Raw genomic sequence first — 14,773 nt, 5'->3', positions numbered from 1 at the left:
AGCACAGTGTATATGTGATGCCAGTAAAAACGTGAGGAATATTAAATAAGCCAACAAGCCAAATAAGGTTCTTCCTTACTTCCACATTTATATATAGGTGCTTGTGGAGTTGTTTTTTTTTTTTCCTCAGGAATATCTGGGTGTTGTTGTTCATAAATGCTGTGTGCTCCTTGGCAGTTGCTGAGCTTTGAGTGCTGTCCCTGTCTGTCTCCCGCAGAGCCGGCGCTCAGCGAAGATTTGCAGCAATCCTCGGCCGTGTCCAGCCCCACGCAGACAGCCCCTGTGATGTACATGCCCTCAGCTGCTGGGGACTCTGTTCCAGTCAGCCCTTCCAGTCCACACGCCCCAGACCTTAGCAATGTATGTAGCCCTGTGGAGAAGCCGTGTCCATGTTGTGCAAATCTGTGTTTCTCTGAGTCTGTTCTTTCTCCCAGGAGAAGTGTCCCAAAGCCCAGAGGAGATGAGATTTTTCTCCTAGTTCTCAGCTCCACGCTTTTTAGAGGGATCTGGTTTTTTGGAACGTACATTCAGTGGCTTTAGTATTGTCCTCTCACATATAAAAATTCTAGGCCTTCCTTTCTGAGCAGGGTTTGTTGATGTACTTTCAGGAGAGTGGAATACATCCGCACACGCAGTCCAACTCCTTCCTGTTTGGAGGTACATATTGGGCTTAGCTCCCAAGACCTATAATTGAAGGCTGTGAGCCAACAGCCTCTAAAGTACATAACTACAATTGAGTTTGTTTACATATGTAATCTCAGAGCCTTAGCCTGTGCATATTGTGTGTTGCATTATAGGATATCCTTAGTTCCCTCCCTCTTGTACTCCTGGAGATAGCTAAACTCTGGGATATGTTTCAGTAATGCTCCCAGATTGTTGGTAGTTAGTTGTCCATACAAGAAAGGAGATGTCCAAGTGCAGAACATATAGTCAGAGTCAGATTAGAAACCCATGGAATGCTAGACTACATTTTCACCCCCCTTTTTCTTTTTTTTTTTTTTTGTTAAGTCTTTCCTGTTTGTACTGCACTTGATAAGGTGTGTAACCTTTTCAAATGGTTGGCTGACGTTTTGAGAAGGTACAATGACATGAATTTAACTCATTTGAAACTGGTCAGACTGAGGTGAACTCATCTAGGACCTCTGCTTTGTTTTATTCCCTCTCTTTGAAAAGAGAAGCTGTGTTTGAGCCAACCAGCAGTTCATAGCTGTCCTGAACTGGATTGCAGATAGAATTCCAAACACATCTTGAAAAGTCTGGACATAGTATTGTCTCTTACTAAATAACACTGGAAAGCAATAAAAACCAAACCCCCCTCCATCTTATGAAGGTATCATTTAAATTCTCTGAAAACTGCAGGGCAGTTGAAGATAACTCCTACTTTTAGGCTGTTTAGGTCTTGTCTATCTCAAGCTCTTAGTCTTTTAAACAGTCTTTCCTAATCCTTGGATAGGTGCCAAATGGCAGCACATGTCTGTCTATGACTTCATCACTCCACAGGGCATCTGCATGTAGCTTGCAAACAAATATGGCTTTGCTGGTGATCATTTTACATGATGAATTAATCAGAGAAAAAGGTCCCTGTAGCAGCCAGCCTCACATGGCCTGTTCTGTTTTGTATTTGTACTGTAGGTGTGGAATAAATCAGGAACTCTGCCAACTAGCCCCACCTCCACCACAGTGAGTAGTTATCTTTGTGACTGTAGGGAAGCGTGGACAGCAGAATGTCTGTATAAAAATAAAATAAAAACATTGTAGGCTGCTCCTTTTTTTTTTTTCCTAATGCCAGCCCAGACTGTGCCACATTTGAATCTGTGATGTCTGAAGCACAGTTGTGCTTGCCAGTGGAGGCAAGTAATTTCTTGTCCCAGAGGACTGGGATATTTGTGTTCATCCAGGTGGACACATTCTCTAAAACTCAACTTTCTTTGCTGCTGTCTGTGGCTTCATCTACAGTGCAAAACCAGCCTTGTTGCATGTGATTGTGATCCCTGGTATTAGTCCAAAGAATGGAAGTGTTGGAAATCATTGGAAATTTTTTTAATGCAGCTGTTGATACCTGACTTGTGTCTGCATTAAAACTTGGAGATTTCCAACTGGAAGGCAAAAAATAGAGTATTACATATAGCTCAGCTATGCCTGATTTCTGTGACTGCCACAGCACCTTTCCAGGTTCCACACCACTACCCAGAGTCAGACAGGACCCACTGTAGCCTAAGGAGAGGGAAGAGTGTTGTGGTCATGTTGGAGCCTGATCAGTCACCTCTGAGGCCTCAGAAAGAAAAATGTCACTAGAGCTGTAGGTTAGATTTTCCAAGACTGCCCTGCAAAGTAAGAACAATAAAACAATAAAACCATAATTGTGGGACTGTGTAAATTCAGTGGAGCTTTTTCCTGTTTGTTTAATGAGTGTTTACTGGAAGCTTGTATGGTTGTGTTGGCTGTCAGTGTAATCAACCTACAAACAGTGATGTGATTGAGCACTTCCATGGATGCCTCTTTGAGCAGTTCCTGCTGTCTGGCTGTACTTTCCTGACACTTGTTCCCTCTGTTAGATTCTTTGTAGGAACAGCAGTCTTGGAAGCCCATCTAATATATGTGGGTCTCCTCCTGGTGCCATTGGGAAGCCCCACAGCTTGGAGAGCATTGGTTTTCCTCCAGACTCAGTCACAGCAGCTGGCAGCTACAAGAAAGCACCGGGGTTTGAGCGAGAAGATCAGGTTGGGGCCGAGTATTTGAAGAGTTTCAAATGCCAGGTTAGTGGGGAATATTGGCTGGAAGACTTGGGGGGATGAGAAAGAATAAGAGATCGCCCAGTCTAGCTCGAATGGGGTTTTGTTTCTGGTGGAACAAAAGTGGCAAAGCACTGTTCTCACTGTATGAGCAGTTTCTGGATCTCTGCTCTTGTTTTCAGTCTCCCTTCCAGCCTCTTTCATCTCACATCTGGTCTTGTCTCCCTTGCTGCCATCACACACCCAGTTTGTAGAAGTTGAGCTGCTACTTGTTTTCCTAACCCCTCTCAACTTCTGTCTTGTGTTGACCCTGGGTAGCTTCCCACATCACTTCTTGCTCTTTCTTTTTCCATGTTTAGGTCCTTGCCAGGAGTTGCTGTGTCTTTTGCTGTACTGTCTCATGGAAACTCATCCTTCCTTCTGTCTTTCCACTCCAAACTCTTACCTTGATCTCCATGACTTGGTTTGTCCTCTGTTCACCATTCCTCTGGTGTATTGAAGATGTCATGTTAGTTGTCTCTTGCTTCTGTGGCTGTATCATTCTTATCCTTGACTCTGTCCTGTGGCTTCTGTATTAAATTAGAATTCCTCATTCTTATCTGAAGAACCCTCTGAATATTACCCAACCCACATCTCTTAATGACATTCCCTCTTATCCCTTTTGGATTTCCCAGTCTTGCCTTGCTGCTTCCTCAGTCTTCTTCCTGGTGTCATGCCTTATTCATGCTGCTCCCTAGGTCTGGAACAATCTCTTCCAGCTTTTTTGCCACACATGAACTTTTCCACAGTCAGTTTTTTGCTGTGAATTTCCCTTCTTGGTGTTACAATTAATAGTTTCTCTGTTCCACCCCTTCCAACCTGAGCCCATCCCAGAGCTTTGGTTTTTATTTCAGTTTTTATTTCTCACTGGGTTTGTAATTTTATTTTGATTTAGGGGGAGGAGAATAGCTACTTGTATGAGGAGGTGCTGCAAAAGGATCTCCTACAAATTCTTTTGCACAAGAGTATAAAAAGCAATAAGAATGCCAGGTCTGTGTTGCCTGAGAGCAGAAAGGACAAGAGGTGCTGCTTTCAGCCTGGCCATGTTTTCACTTTGGTCTGTGACATTAAAGAAGTCAGTCTTAATGAGCCTGTACTGCTGTGAGAAAACTGTGGAAATATCCTGTCCAGACAAGGTCTTGCATAAAGTAGTTGAATTTAGAAGCAGACTCCATGGGTTTTATTTATTTTTATGGCTTTGGGAAAATACGGCCAAGCTTTGCAGTAGGGCCAGTCTTGAGCACTGTTTAGTCTAATTAAAATGATGCAGTGACAAATCCAGATTAAGCTATATGCATGTGTGCTCTCTTATCAATGCTCCCTTTGTCTGGCCTGAGGGGGATGTGCCTTAGGAAACTGCAAATTGATGCAACACGTCTTTGGGGGTAAAGAGCAGAGCATGCTGTGATCTTGGCACTTCTTGCAGGCACAGCAGCTTGTAGCAGTTGTTTAGAAACAAAAGGAAAAACATGTCCTCCTTCTCTGTGGCCTCTGCTGCAAAGGAGGAGTGAAGCCAGAGCTGAAGGACTGAGAGAACCCCTGTCTGCTGCCAGCAGGGGCTGGGTGCCAGGGAGGCCCTGCTTTGGAGAAAATGGGCAGCAAGCCTCAGCCAAGGAGAAAAGGGATGGAGCATGAATAAGACTACTGAAAGGAGGGCCAGATGATGAGCATTTGTATCTGAAGTCAGATCTGTGCTACAAAGATACTGTATTCATGTAACTGCTTAATTATGTGGCTTTAATTAAGCAAAACCTGTGTTAAATAGGAATAAATAGCTATTAAGGTATAGACAGAAGTAATCACAGTTGCCTTATGCTAGGCTTCTACAGACAAGATTAGGTGTCTCATAAGTGTCCTGATTTAATTTTACTTTAATCTATAATTACTTAGTTTTTAAATTCTACTGTAATTCCCTTTGGCTGCAGTGGGCACCAGAGATTCTCAAATACTCTGTAAATTAGATCAATAATGAGGCATTTAACTTTGTCAGCTCCTGTGTGGAAACATCAGAGGAGACACTCTGGCTCAGTTCTGCAATGGCCTTGTCATTTTCCCCCTGTAGAATTTGTACAAATAGTTTCTATCTTATTAGAATAAAAAAATGTACCTTCAGTCTTAATATTCAGTTTATGGTAAGGCTGAGCCAGCAGTTAAAGCTGAAAATACTTTTCCCAAGTCCCAAAAGATTTAGCAAGCTGGAAAAATGCTGGCTGCACTGGAAGGACTTGAATGCCATGACCAGGAGGTGTTCCCAAGTCTTGACACACAGCACAGTAGGTTTGTTCCATGCTGGTCAGAAAACATTTAGTTTCACTCAATTTATGTCCCTTGTTCTCTTCCCTGACTGCAACAGAGAGAGCTGGAGAATTTCAGCCTTTCCTTTGAATGTCTGTCTCTGTGTGTGCCCTTTCTAATGTTATTCAGAGCTAAAGGAGACTGCCTGAGTGGTGACATTTTGTTTGCTCTATTTTTCTCTTGTGTTGTTTGAATCCAGGCATTGGGAACTTGGGCTAACTTGGAAATATGTTCATTTTTTTCCTCCTTAAAGGAAAAAAAATGTGCTTCCAGTAAGAGTTGACTGCAGCAGAGGCAGCTCCCCACGCTGGCAGGAAGCTCTCAGTGGGGGCACGGCTGCCTGTGTGCCCTCCCTCAGCTGCTGACGTCTGAGATAACACATTTTGTATTCAGCTGAGTGTCAGACAGGGCAGGGCTGTGCTGGGTAATGCAGCAGCAGCCTTATCAGACACTCACAGAGGCACTCACAGAGCACAGCTCTCACTCAGAGGAGAGCCAGCCCATCGTGGGCTCCTGTGCCATGAAATGCTCAGGGAAATGTGAGAGAGCACTGCAGGAGGATCTTTGTGTCCATCTCCCAGCTGCCTGTCTGCCAGGCTGTCACATCTCTGCCTGCCCACGGGCACAGAGCTGAGCAGAGAAAATGATTTCATGAAGTAAAAGCAAGGGAGGAATTTTTGCACTGCTCTTTTGCCTGTCTGGTTACGTCACCCCTCTCCAGCACTCATTTATCTTTGTCATGAGACTGTTGAGCCAAGAAGTCAAGGGGTATCACTTCAGCTCAGGGTGGTGCCTCATGTGCTGCTGGTGCCCATCATGCCTGCAGAGATGGTGCCTGCCTGGATTTGGGATAAACACCAGGCTTGCTTTATGGCTGGAATATGTCTGTGTGTCACACTGGGGGGTTGGGGAGTGAGTAAACAGTCAGGGCTGGCTCCCAGCACTTTTTTGCTGCCTCTCTGTGCCCACAGGGTGGGATTGATCTCCCTGTGCCATGTCACAGCATGGGAGGAAGGGAGCAAGGCCTGCAGACAGACTGACAGGCTCCTGAGGCCACTTCCCAGCTGAATGCCAGCAGAACTGGCTGAAGAGAGTTGATATCCATTAAAGATACAATGCTGGAAGGATGTTAAGCTGATTTTTTTTACCCCGAATAGTGTGATTCCAAATGTGCATTGGCATTCATGCAGTTTTGCAATTCCAGACAGCCTTGGCCTCACTTATGTTTTCTACCTTTGTGCTCTTATGTTAATGGATGAGGGGAGGATTTTTTATAAAGTTAGTTTGATGGTGTTGCTTTGAAAATTGGTTAGTTATCACTGTGTTTTACTTTGCAATCCTAGCTGGAAGCTGGAAAAGTTTGAGGGAAAACATAATCTACATACTTTTATTTTCCCCAAACTGAAAAATATTTGCATAATATAACAATGCAGTGTGCCTCCCACCATTTCTGGCCCTTTCTGGGTGTTAGATGCAGTAGGGCTGATGAGTTAGTTACAGCAAGGCAAAATAATTCAGTTTTGATCTTGGTTCTTACCATGTGCTTTGTGCTAGCAGGGGTTTTACAGCAGCATTGAAGGCAAATGTCACTGTGACAAGTCTCTTCATAACTCTAGGGGTGATGTCTTGCTATACAGAAAGCAAATTACTTGGAGTGTTTTCAGTTTGCTGTGCTTTTCCTCTCCCCAAATTCTCCAGTGCCTTGGGCAGCCCAAGAGAGGAATGATCTGTCTTTCCCATGGCCTCTTCAAAGCCAGCAGCCAGCCATTTTTAATTTTGCTAAATAATCCCTCTGCTTATCTTTTGTTTTGTTTCTTTACTGCAGCAAGCAAAAATGAAGTCCCATTCCCTGGAACACAGGAGCCAGGAACAACCTTTGCTACAGCCCAAACAGGTACGGAGCTGCTGGCAGGGCTCTGAACCCAGCTCAGGGCTTCCAGCACCACAGAGAAATCTGTGGATCCAGACAGCTCTGCAGGGAGTAAATAACAGTCCAGACACCATTAGGGATGCTCAGCTGGAGGGATTACTTTATGAAGATGGGATGATTTGCTGGAGGTGTTATTTGTGAGTAGTTAGACCTGAGTGAATTCAAGGTAGATTCATAGGGCTGGACTGTGCAGGAGAGAGTCTTCAAATTACAGAAAATTGAGCTGGAATGGATCTCTGGAGTCATCTAAGTTCAAGGATTTGGCAAAGGGAATTTAATATCAGGTTCTAAGTCGTGTGCTGAACTAAGTCTGAGTGAGTGATTGTGTGGCCCATGGCTGTGATTGCATGCAACCTGTGGGTCACACGAGTTAATTTGGGGCAGCCTGAAAGATGTTTAGAATACTGGGGAGGGGAGGGGAGACATGGAATGGAGAACAGTCGACAGAAATTAAAGAAAAGCTGTTAATCTCTCCCCACCCCCAGCCCAGTGGTAGCAGTAGCCATCTGTCAGGTTGGAAGCAGGCAGGAAACAGGTTTGCTGCTGGCATTTGGCTCCTTCCTGCACGTTTCTGAAGGGGTTGTTCTAGAAAGATGTTTTATTTCCTACCTCTTTCGCTTTCCACACTCTTGTTTCAGGACATCCTGGGCATTCTCCCCGTGGGGAGCCCACTGACATCCAGCATCTCCTCTAGTATCACCTCCAGTCTGGCTGCAACCCCCCCGAGCCCCGCCGGCACCAGCAGCATTCCAGGCATGAATGCCAATGCCCTTCCCTTCTATCCAACCAGTGACACCGTTGAGTCTGTCATAGGTAACTTTGCCTTTTTCACTTATGAAAGTAAGGGTTCCTCAGCCATGGATCTCCAGGTATGAGGCTTGGAATAACGTGGGTGTTTCAGTGACCTCCAGTTTTCTGTGTCTGTCAGTGCTGGCAGATTCCTGAAGCTTGTGCTGTGACTGTGACACATCTGATGTTTCCTGCAGGTCATTTTGGATGAAATTCACCCACAGGACCAACTGAAGGCCTCTGAGCCACTCACTCAGAATGTCACATGGTGTGAAAGGACCTTAGTTTTAGCTTTGTCAAAGTGACAAAGAGGTCTTGGACTAGGCAGGAAATCACAGGGGCATTTTCCACAATTACAGCTCCTCAGTTCTAAATGACAATTTTATAGCCAGAGCTACCACCAGGTAGATTGTGAGGACTTTGCCCTTTTTGGAGTGTAGGACAGAGGCTGTAAGAGAAAGGAAAACAGGAGAGTCCAGAGTGGAGTCACTCTTAGACAGGCACAGGCTTTTTGGTCACCTGTTTTTCTTCTTCCTTTTTTCTCTTTTTTTTCCTTTTTTTAATTAAATTTAACGTTTCTGAGGTGATCTCACTAATTTGTTAAAAATAATAATAGAAGTGAGTGGGCATGTGTGGGATGGAATTATATTGATCATCATTAGTGATGAGGCATGTTCAAATAGATATAACAGTTTCAGGCATTAATAAGTTTTCTTTTACCCAGTGTGAGAACCTCAGAGATGTTTTTCAAGTGTTCCCTTCTCCTGGTATTTCTTTTCCAAGTGGCTTTTCAGGAAAGCAGGGACAAAGCACAAACCAGACCAGACATGCATAAGCCAGTGTTCCTGTACATAAGAGACAGACTTAAAAGAGCACTTTGGGGAAGACTTATGGGATCTGCTGTTAATTAATCAGATTTTTTGTTTTCATATACCATTTGGGAATACTTTAAGACAAAAAGAAACAGGTCAGGTTAAAGAACCTGAACTGAAAAGCTGCCCATGACACTTCTGCCAAACCATGTGAGAGCAGGATGGAGAGTAGGGCCCTGAGAGGTAGCGAGCACAGGCTCCTCTGCATGTAGGCTCTTTGGGCCATCCTATCTCTTGAAGTTGTTGGTCCTTTATAACATAATTGGTACCTCTGTGTCTGGCAGAGTCTGCCTTGGATGACCTGGACCTGAATGAATTCGGAGTGGCTGCCCTGGAGAAGACATTTGACAGCAGCACAGTGCCCCACACGAGTGGCATCATGATAGGTACATGAAAGCAACAGAGCTTTCTTTATCTTCTGCCAAGCAGTGTTGCCCAGTCACCTCAGTGGAGCCAGCCCAACCAAGCTCTAAAACCAGTCCCAAAATTACATTGGTTAAAACAGCAATTACAACAAACTCTGGCAATCCCTGAGCATCTTTGAAGTGAGCTTGCCCTTACTGACTAGCAGAGCTGAGCTGTTGCCATTGGGCCCAGCTGTCTGGGGATGTTTCTTGAGACTTTTTTTCCTTTTTTTTTTTTTCTCATTTTTTTCCTTTCTTTTTTCTTTTTTTTTTCTTTTTTTTTCTTTTTTTAATGTGTAAGTGGACTCCAGAAGGCATCTGATGCATTTCAAATCAGGCCAAATTATAACAATTTGCATCTTAAGCAGAAAACTCTCCCTAGCTGTAACAGAAAACTCACTGACCTGGTAATGCCATCCATCTGTCAGAGTGTCATCATGGTCTGCTGATTTGGTTCCTGTAATGTCTGTCTCATTTTGATACATGGAGGTAGGCTAAGGCCTCTTCTACCTGTCTCTGATGGTGTTCAGGGAAAAAAAAAAGGTCTCATAACTTTTTTGGAAGTGGTTGTAGTTTCTGGCTACCCCTCTGTGTAAAGCAGCTGTTTGAACAGGAGCTAACTGGTTGTCTGGAGGTTTCCAAGGGAACTGCACTGCTTGGAGCTATATTGAAGTAGGAAAGGACCTGTGGAAAGAATATCACTTCCACTTCCCTGCCAAAGATTAGAGGCTGTTGGAGGCTGAGTGTCCCTGTGTGCTGCCAGCCCTGCTGCTGCTGCTCCCCACCTGCAGGGCCTCAGGGATGCTCCCCTTCTCCCTCTCTTCACATCAGGCCTGGGTGTTACCTGGTGATCTGAGGAGGGGCATAGATGAGGAGAGAGCAGGGCTGAGGTCTCCCTAAATCTCTGAGTGGCAGGCAGAACAACCTCTGGTCTAAGGGAAGTTGATGTCATTTGTGGTTAGGCTTTTTTTATTTGGGGTTTTTTATTACCGATAGATCCAGGCACTCAGGTATGTGTAACTGCAGCTAGTCACTGGTTTTTAGTGGTTGAGATCATGGTGGTCTTCTCACTACAGGTTGTTTGGAAGTACAAAGGCAGAGACACATGTTTTAGAAGTGAATTTTTTGTGACAAAGTATTTCACCAGATAGCAAATCATCTTCTCTAGACTGACAGGGACCGAGCTCTGCTCAGAAAACATTTTGTTTCTTGGCCACTGAAAGAGTAATCCATTGAATTGTGGAGGGTCTTAACCTGTGTGGGTCATGGGATGGCAGCTTCAGTGCTTCTCTTAAGGGCTGAGAGGGGAATGAGACCTCAGGAGAAGTGGAGGGAATCCCGAGGGGCTCAGGGAGGAGAAAGGGAGCCTGACGCCTCCTGCTCTGAACTCCTGCCTATGTCCACACCTCATGGTCATACATAGCCATCCTCTCTGTGTGTTCTTTGTCCAGGTGGGAGTTTGCTGCAAAGTTCTGCTCCTGTAAATATCCCCGGGTCCCTTGGAAGCTCTGCCTCCTTTCACTCTGCCTCTCCTTCTCCACCGGTCAGCCTCTCATCGCATTTCCTCCATCAGCCCCAGGGACACTTAAGCCAGTCAGAAAACACATTCCTGGGGACATCAGCTTCTCATGGATCATTAGGTAAATGCACAGTGTGTGTGTCCCATGTACATGCTGTCTGTGCCATGTAAGTATTTTCTTTTCAGTTGGCTTTAATTTCAATGTGTTGTTTCACTGCTGCCATGTATCTCTTCTTCCCATGAGAACAGCAAGGGGACTAGAAGGTGTTTTACCAGAAGTCAGCTAATACCTCATGAACAAGGGAGCAATTCCCTCTACTTCCCTTGTTTCTAGGCTGGAAAAAAGGGGCAGATAGGTTAATTGCCTTGCTCTGATGATGCCTTTCAGGGAAAAGAGCTCTCTTTTCCAGCACCAGCAAAGCGGTGCTTTGCTGAGATTTCACATAAAACTCAGAGCTGGGTCCTCATCTTGGCTTAGTTTAGGTGGGGATTGCAGTTTGCCCTCAGGACTGCTTGTGGGCCAGGCTGGCTTCTGGGAGCTCTAGAGCAGGCCTGGGCCACTGGAACTTTTCCTCCTGTTTGACACCCTGCACCAGTTCTGCAATGCGGACTTGCCAAAAATTCAGTGTTTCAGTTTTGTCCCCTTTGCTCCTTCCCCTCCTCGAGGGTCTTTCTCCAGCATGAGGGACTGAAGGAAGAGAAATTACTTTGGAGCTTCAGCTGTATCAGGAAGAACAGGGAATTTAGCAGACAAATCTGTTTTATTATCAAGACATGGGATTACCTTGAGAAATAAAACTGTTTGGCCTCCAGGCTACAGGGACACCAGTTCAGCTCATTTCTGTTTGTAATGGTAAATATTAATTCTCTGTTGATGCTAGACATAAATGCCTCTTAAAATCTGAGATACACTTTAATCTTTAATATTCAGCTTAACCTAATAAAATTATTACATGCTTGTGTAAGCTATTTCTGCATGCACTTATCTGTGTAACTGCATCCCTTGTTTGCACAGCCCAGGTCCATGCTTCTATGCTTGCCATTGCTGCTTGTTAGGCTTTAACAGCTTTTACAATTACTGCAATAAAAGGCATCAGAGGCCATCTCTGCTCTTAATTAGGTTGGGGCTGGCTGTTTGTCCTAGTTTTGTAAGGAAAGGAGAAATTGCTGTTTCAGAAGAAATGAGTTATGTTTATCTTGACTGTGTATTTATATAAATAAAAAGCCAAAAATTGCAGGAAATTCACAAATGCATTTAAATAATTTATTTATAAATTATATTTTTCCATAAACACAACAAATCCTTTGCTGGGGTTTTGAGAATATATTTAAATAGTATCTTAGCAGTTGGCAATCATCTGTTCCATTTAACTTAGTGAATGCACATAACATGTCAAGTGTGTAGTTATCACTTATTTGTATTGAAATTGAGTTAAAAATACCTAGTTCTGGGCTGGTTTCCACAGTGCTAGGTGCAAAATGTGCAGAGAAGGCTTTTCTGCCCAAAGGGGCTTGATACTTCCAATGTGAAATGAGAACAGCAGATGGAAAGAGGGAGTTAAAACAAATTACAAGATCAGCCTGGTCAGCACTGTGGCAGAATTTGTGGCTTGCCAGCATCCTGCTTAATGCTGGATTCCCATTCAAGAAAACTGAGGTTTGAAAAATGATATGTGAGTTGGGATTCCATTAAAACTTCCTGCTTTCAACTGAGCACCTCTCAGAGCAGCTGAAATGGATCTGTGGTAAGTGGCCTGAGCCAGCAAAGATCCCTTGCTGCTCTGCTGAATGAGTTCATGTGCCTAAGCCCTTGGTGAAGACAATTTTGTCACTATTTGTGTCTTGGCTGGGAAGTCAGTGGTGCTGGGATGGACCTCAGAGAGAGGCTGTTGATTCCAGGGTTCACTTGCAGGCACAGTTTAGCTGCTGTGAGATCAGAATTATCGATTGCAGCTCGATTTGGGAATATTCCCAGCCAGTGGTGACCACCACTGCATGAAAATTACCCCCACATTAAACTGGAGCAAACTGTGTGGGTCAGAGCCCACACTCTGTTTCAGTATTACCTTTTCCTACAGTTTCCCCTGAATGCAAATTGTAGGTGCCTATTTTAAGTGAAAGTTATAGAAAGACTGAACTCTGGAAAAATAGCCAGTTTTGTCTACAAGTGATATTCTACTCCTTTGTCTCCTAAGTCTTGAATTTCTTCCTGCAAAGAGAGTTTATTTGAGCAAGCTAAAATAGGGAAATGGCTAATCAGTTTTCTTTGATGCTGCTCATGAGCTTAGTGCTAGAACTCTGCAGAGGATGAAGCAGATACAGATACTATTGTCTCTACTTGTTTATAAACAGGATTTTCCAGTTCTGTTCCTTGTGTATGGAAACAGTAATGACTTGGAGCATTTTTGTGACACTGTTTGGAAGTGAGGCTCCTTTTCTAAGCCCCACACTGAGGAGACAAAAGCAGAAATTTCTTAGGGTGTAGGGTGGGAGGAAGCACCACCTGGGCTCTGTGAACCAACTCTGATGGCTCTGCTGCACTGAAAATTGGGAGGTAGAAGCAGATCAGGGGTTCCCCTGAAAGAAGGGGCATTCAAGCTGACAGTCAGCTCTGCTGTAAAAGTGATGCTTCTAAAAACAGCCTGACTGATTCAAGAGTTGCCACCACTCATTGTCATGGTTCCTCCCTGCATCACTAAAGATGAGGCCTAATGGTGTGAAATTTTCCTATAAAGTCCCTCTATAATGGACTTCGGGCACAGGGAGATGAAACTGATTCTTAAGATGAACTTTTAATCCTATTTGCACATTTTTGAATCCTGGATTTCACAGGGTTAGGGAGGAAATGGGGAAATTGCCAGCACCTGTGACATAACCCTCTCTATTTCCCTGTGAAACAGGTTTAAATGGGATGAACAGCAGCATATGGGAACACTTTGCTTCGGGGAGTTTTTCGCCCAGTACCTCACCTGCATTTCTGTCAGGTCCAGGTGCTGCGGAGATGGCACGGCTACGGCAAGAACTGGATGAGGCCAACAGCACAATAAAGCAGTGGGAAGAGTCTTGGAAACAAGCCAAGCAGGTACTTGGGCAAATCCTGGGATTAGGGGGTGTAGAGGAGTGGAGGGTGTCAGCCTTTCAACAGGCTCTTTCTGGACATGGAGGTGATGGACAGAGCTGTGGGTTTTACAGGCTCTCAGCATTCTTTCCTCTCCCTTGGAAATCACCAAATCACTTGGCCTAGTGTGTTCAGGTGCTGAAATTGCAAGGCCAGATGTTACAAGATACCCTGAAGTGTTTGACAGTCTCTCAGACCTTTGATCCACAATAATTTGTCAGTTTGAAAAGTTCATCCCCTAAATGCTGTGAGCCAGATGAGTAGAACCACAGCCCAAGCAGATGGGATATGTGGAATGAGAAGTGCCTTGAAGTAAGGCTCCAAATGTATTTCAGAATTTGGGAACAGGCCAGATTGGTCAGAACTGGTGTGAGGAGTGTATGGAAATTGATCATTTTGCCTAGGATTGTCTTTGGAGACAGACCAAGTTTTCAGACTGCTTCTTTTACCCTCTTTGTTGGGACTTACAGGCTTGTGATGCTTGGAAAAAGGAGGCAGAGGAAGCAAATGATCGCGCCAACACAGCTAACATGGAATGTGAACTGGCCCGGGAGCAGAGGGAAGCCTTGGAGCTGCAAGTGAAGAAACTGCAGGAGGAGCTGGAGAGGATCCACACCGGGCAGGACCCGCAGTTCCTGCGCTCCTTCTCTGACCTGGAGACGCTCTCGCTCTCGTCGCTCTACACCCTGCAGAAACAGCTGCGAGCAAACCTGGAGAAAGTGGACAAGGTGAGTGCCAGGGCCTGGCAGGGCAGGGCTCTGCCCCCTCTGCTCCTACAGGTCACAGCTTTTCCCCTTTTCTTTATTAAACTCAGAAATCAGAAGCCTGTCAGAGCGCTTCCAGGTAGATGTAATCAAAGTGAGCTCTAGCTGGCTCACAGGAAGATAACTCCATCTTCTTTGTGCCTAAAGCACAGAGTGTAAATCAACCAAAGCTGCTCTGTTGATCCTAAAGGTCCTGAAAGGCATCACACTGTGCTGCTTTCCTCTGCTTCAGGAGATGAGCAGGGCAGCTGCAGCCCTCCCTGCCCTTCCCGAGTCCCGTGGCGGTGTGTGACGCTGACGCTGTGCCCTGT

At 44.9% G+C, this 14,773-nt stretch overlaps 1 protein-coding gene across 1 annotated transcript in view; it reads left to right on the top strand.

The window, feature by feature from the left end:
* The window catches only part of UNK (unk zinc finger), a 43,061-nt gene that overhangs the window by 26,280 nt on the left and 2,008 nt on the right, over positions 1 to 14,773 (top strand). The window contains exons 9-17 of the mRNA XM_039716195.1: positions 218 to 360; positions 1,633 to 1,680; positions 2,556 to 2,756; positions 6,892 to 6,960; positions 7,635 to 7,809; positions 8,942 to 9,043; positions 10,513 to 10,701; positions 13,481 to 13,662; positions 14,169 to 14,426. Coding sequence (XP_039572129.1) covers positions 218 to 360; positions 1,633 to 1,680; positions 2,556 to 2,756; positions 6,892 to 6,960; positions 7,635 to 7,809; positions 8,942 to 9,043; positions 10,513 to 10,701; positions 13,481 to 13,662; positions 14,169 to 14,426 — 1,367 coding nt within the window. The remainder of the gene's footprint in view (positions 1 to 217; positions 361 to 1,632; positions 1,681 to 2,555; positions 2,757 to 6,891; positions 6,961 to 7,634; positions 7,810 to 8,941; positions 9,044 to 10,512; positions 10,702 to 13,480; positions 13,663 to 14,168; positions 14,427 to 14,773) is intronic.

Source organism: Passer montanus, unplaced genomic scaffold (genome assembly GCF_014805655.1).
Source record: "Passer montanus isolate IOZ18808 unplaced genomic scaffold, ASM1480565v1 scaffold35, whole genome shotgun sequence".
NCBI classification, from domain to species: Eukaryota; Metazoa; Chordata; class Aves; order Passeriformes; family Passeridae; genus Passer; species Passer montanus.
Note: the sequence above shows the minus strand (reverse complement) of the source record. Positions and strands in the feature narration are given on the sequence as shown.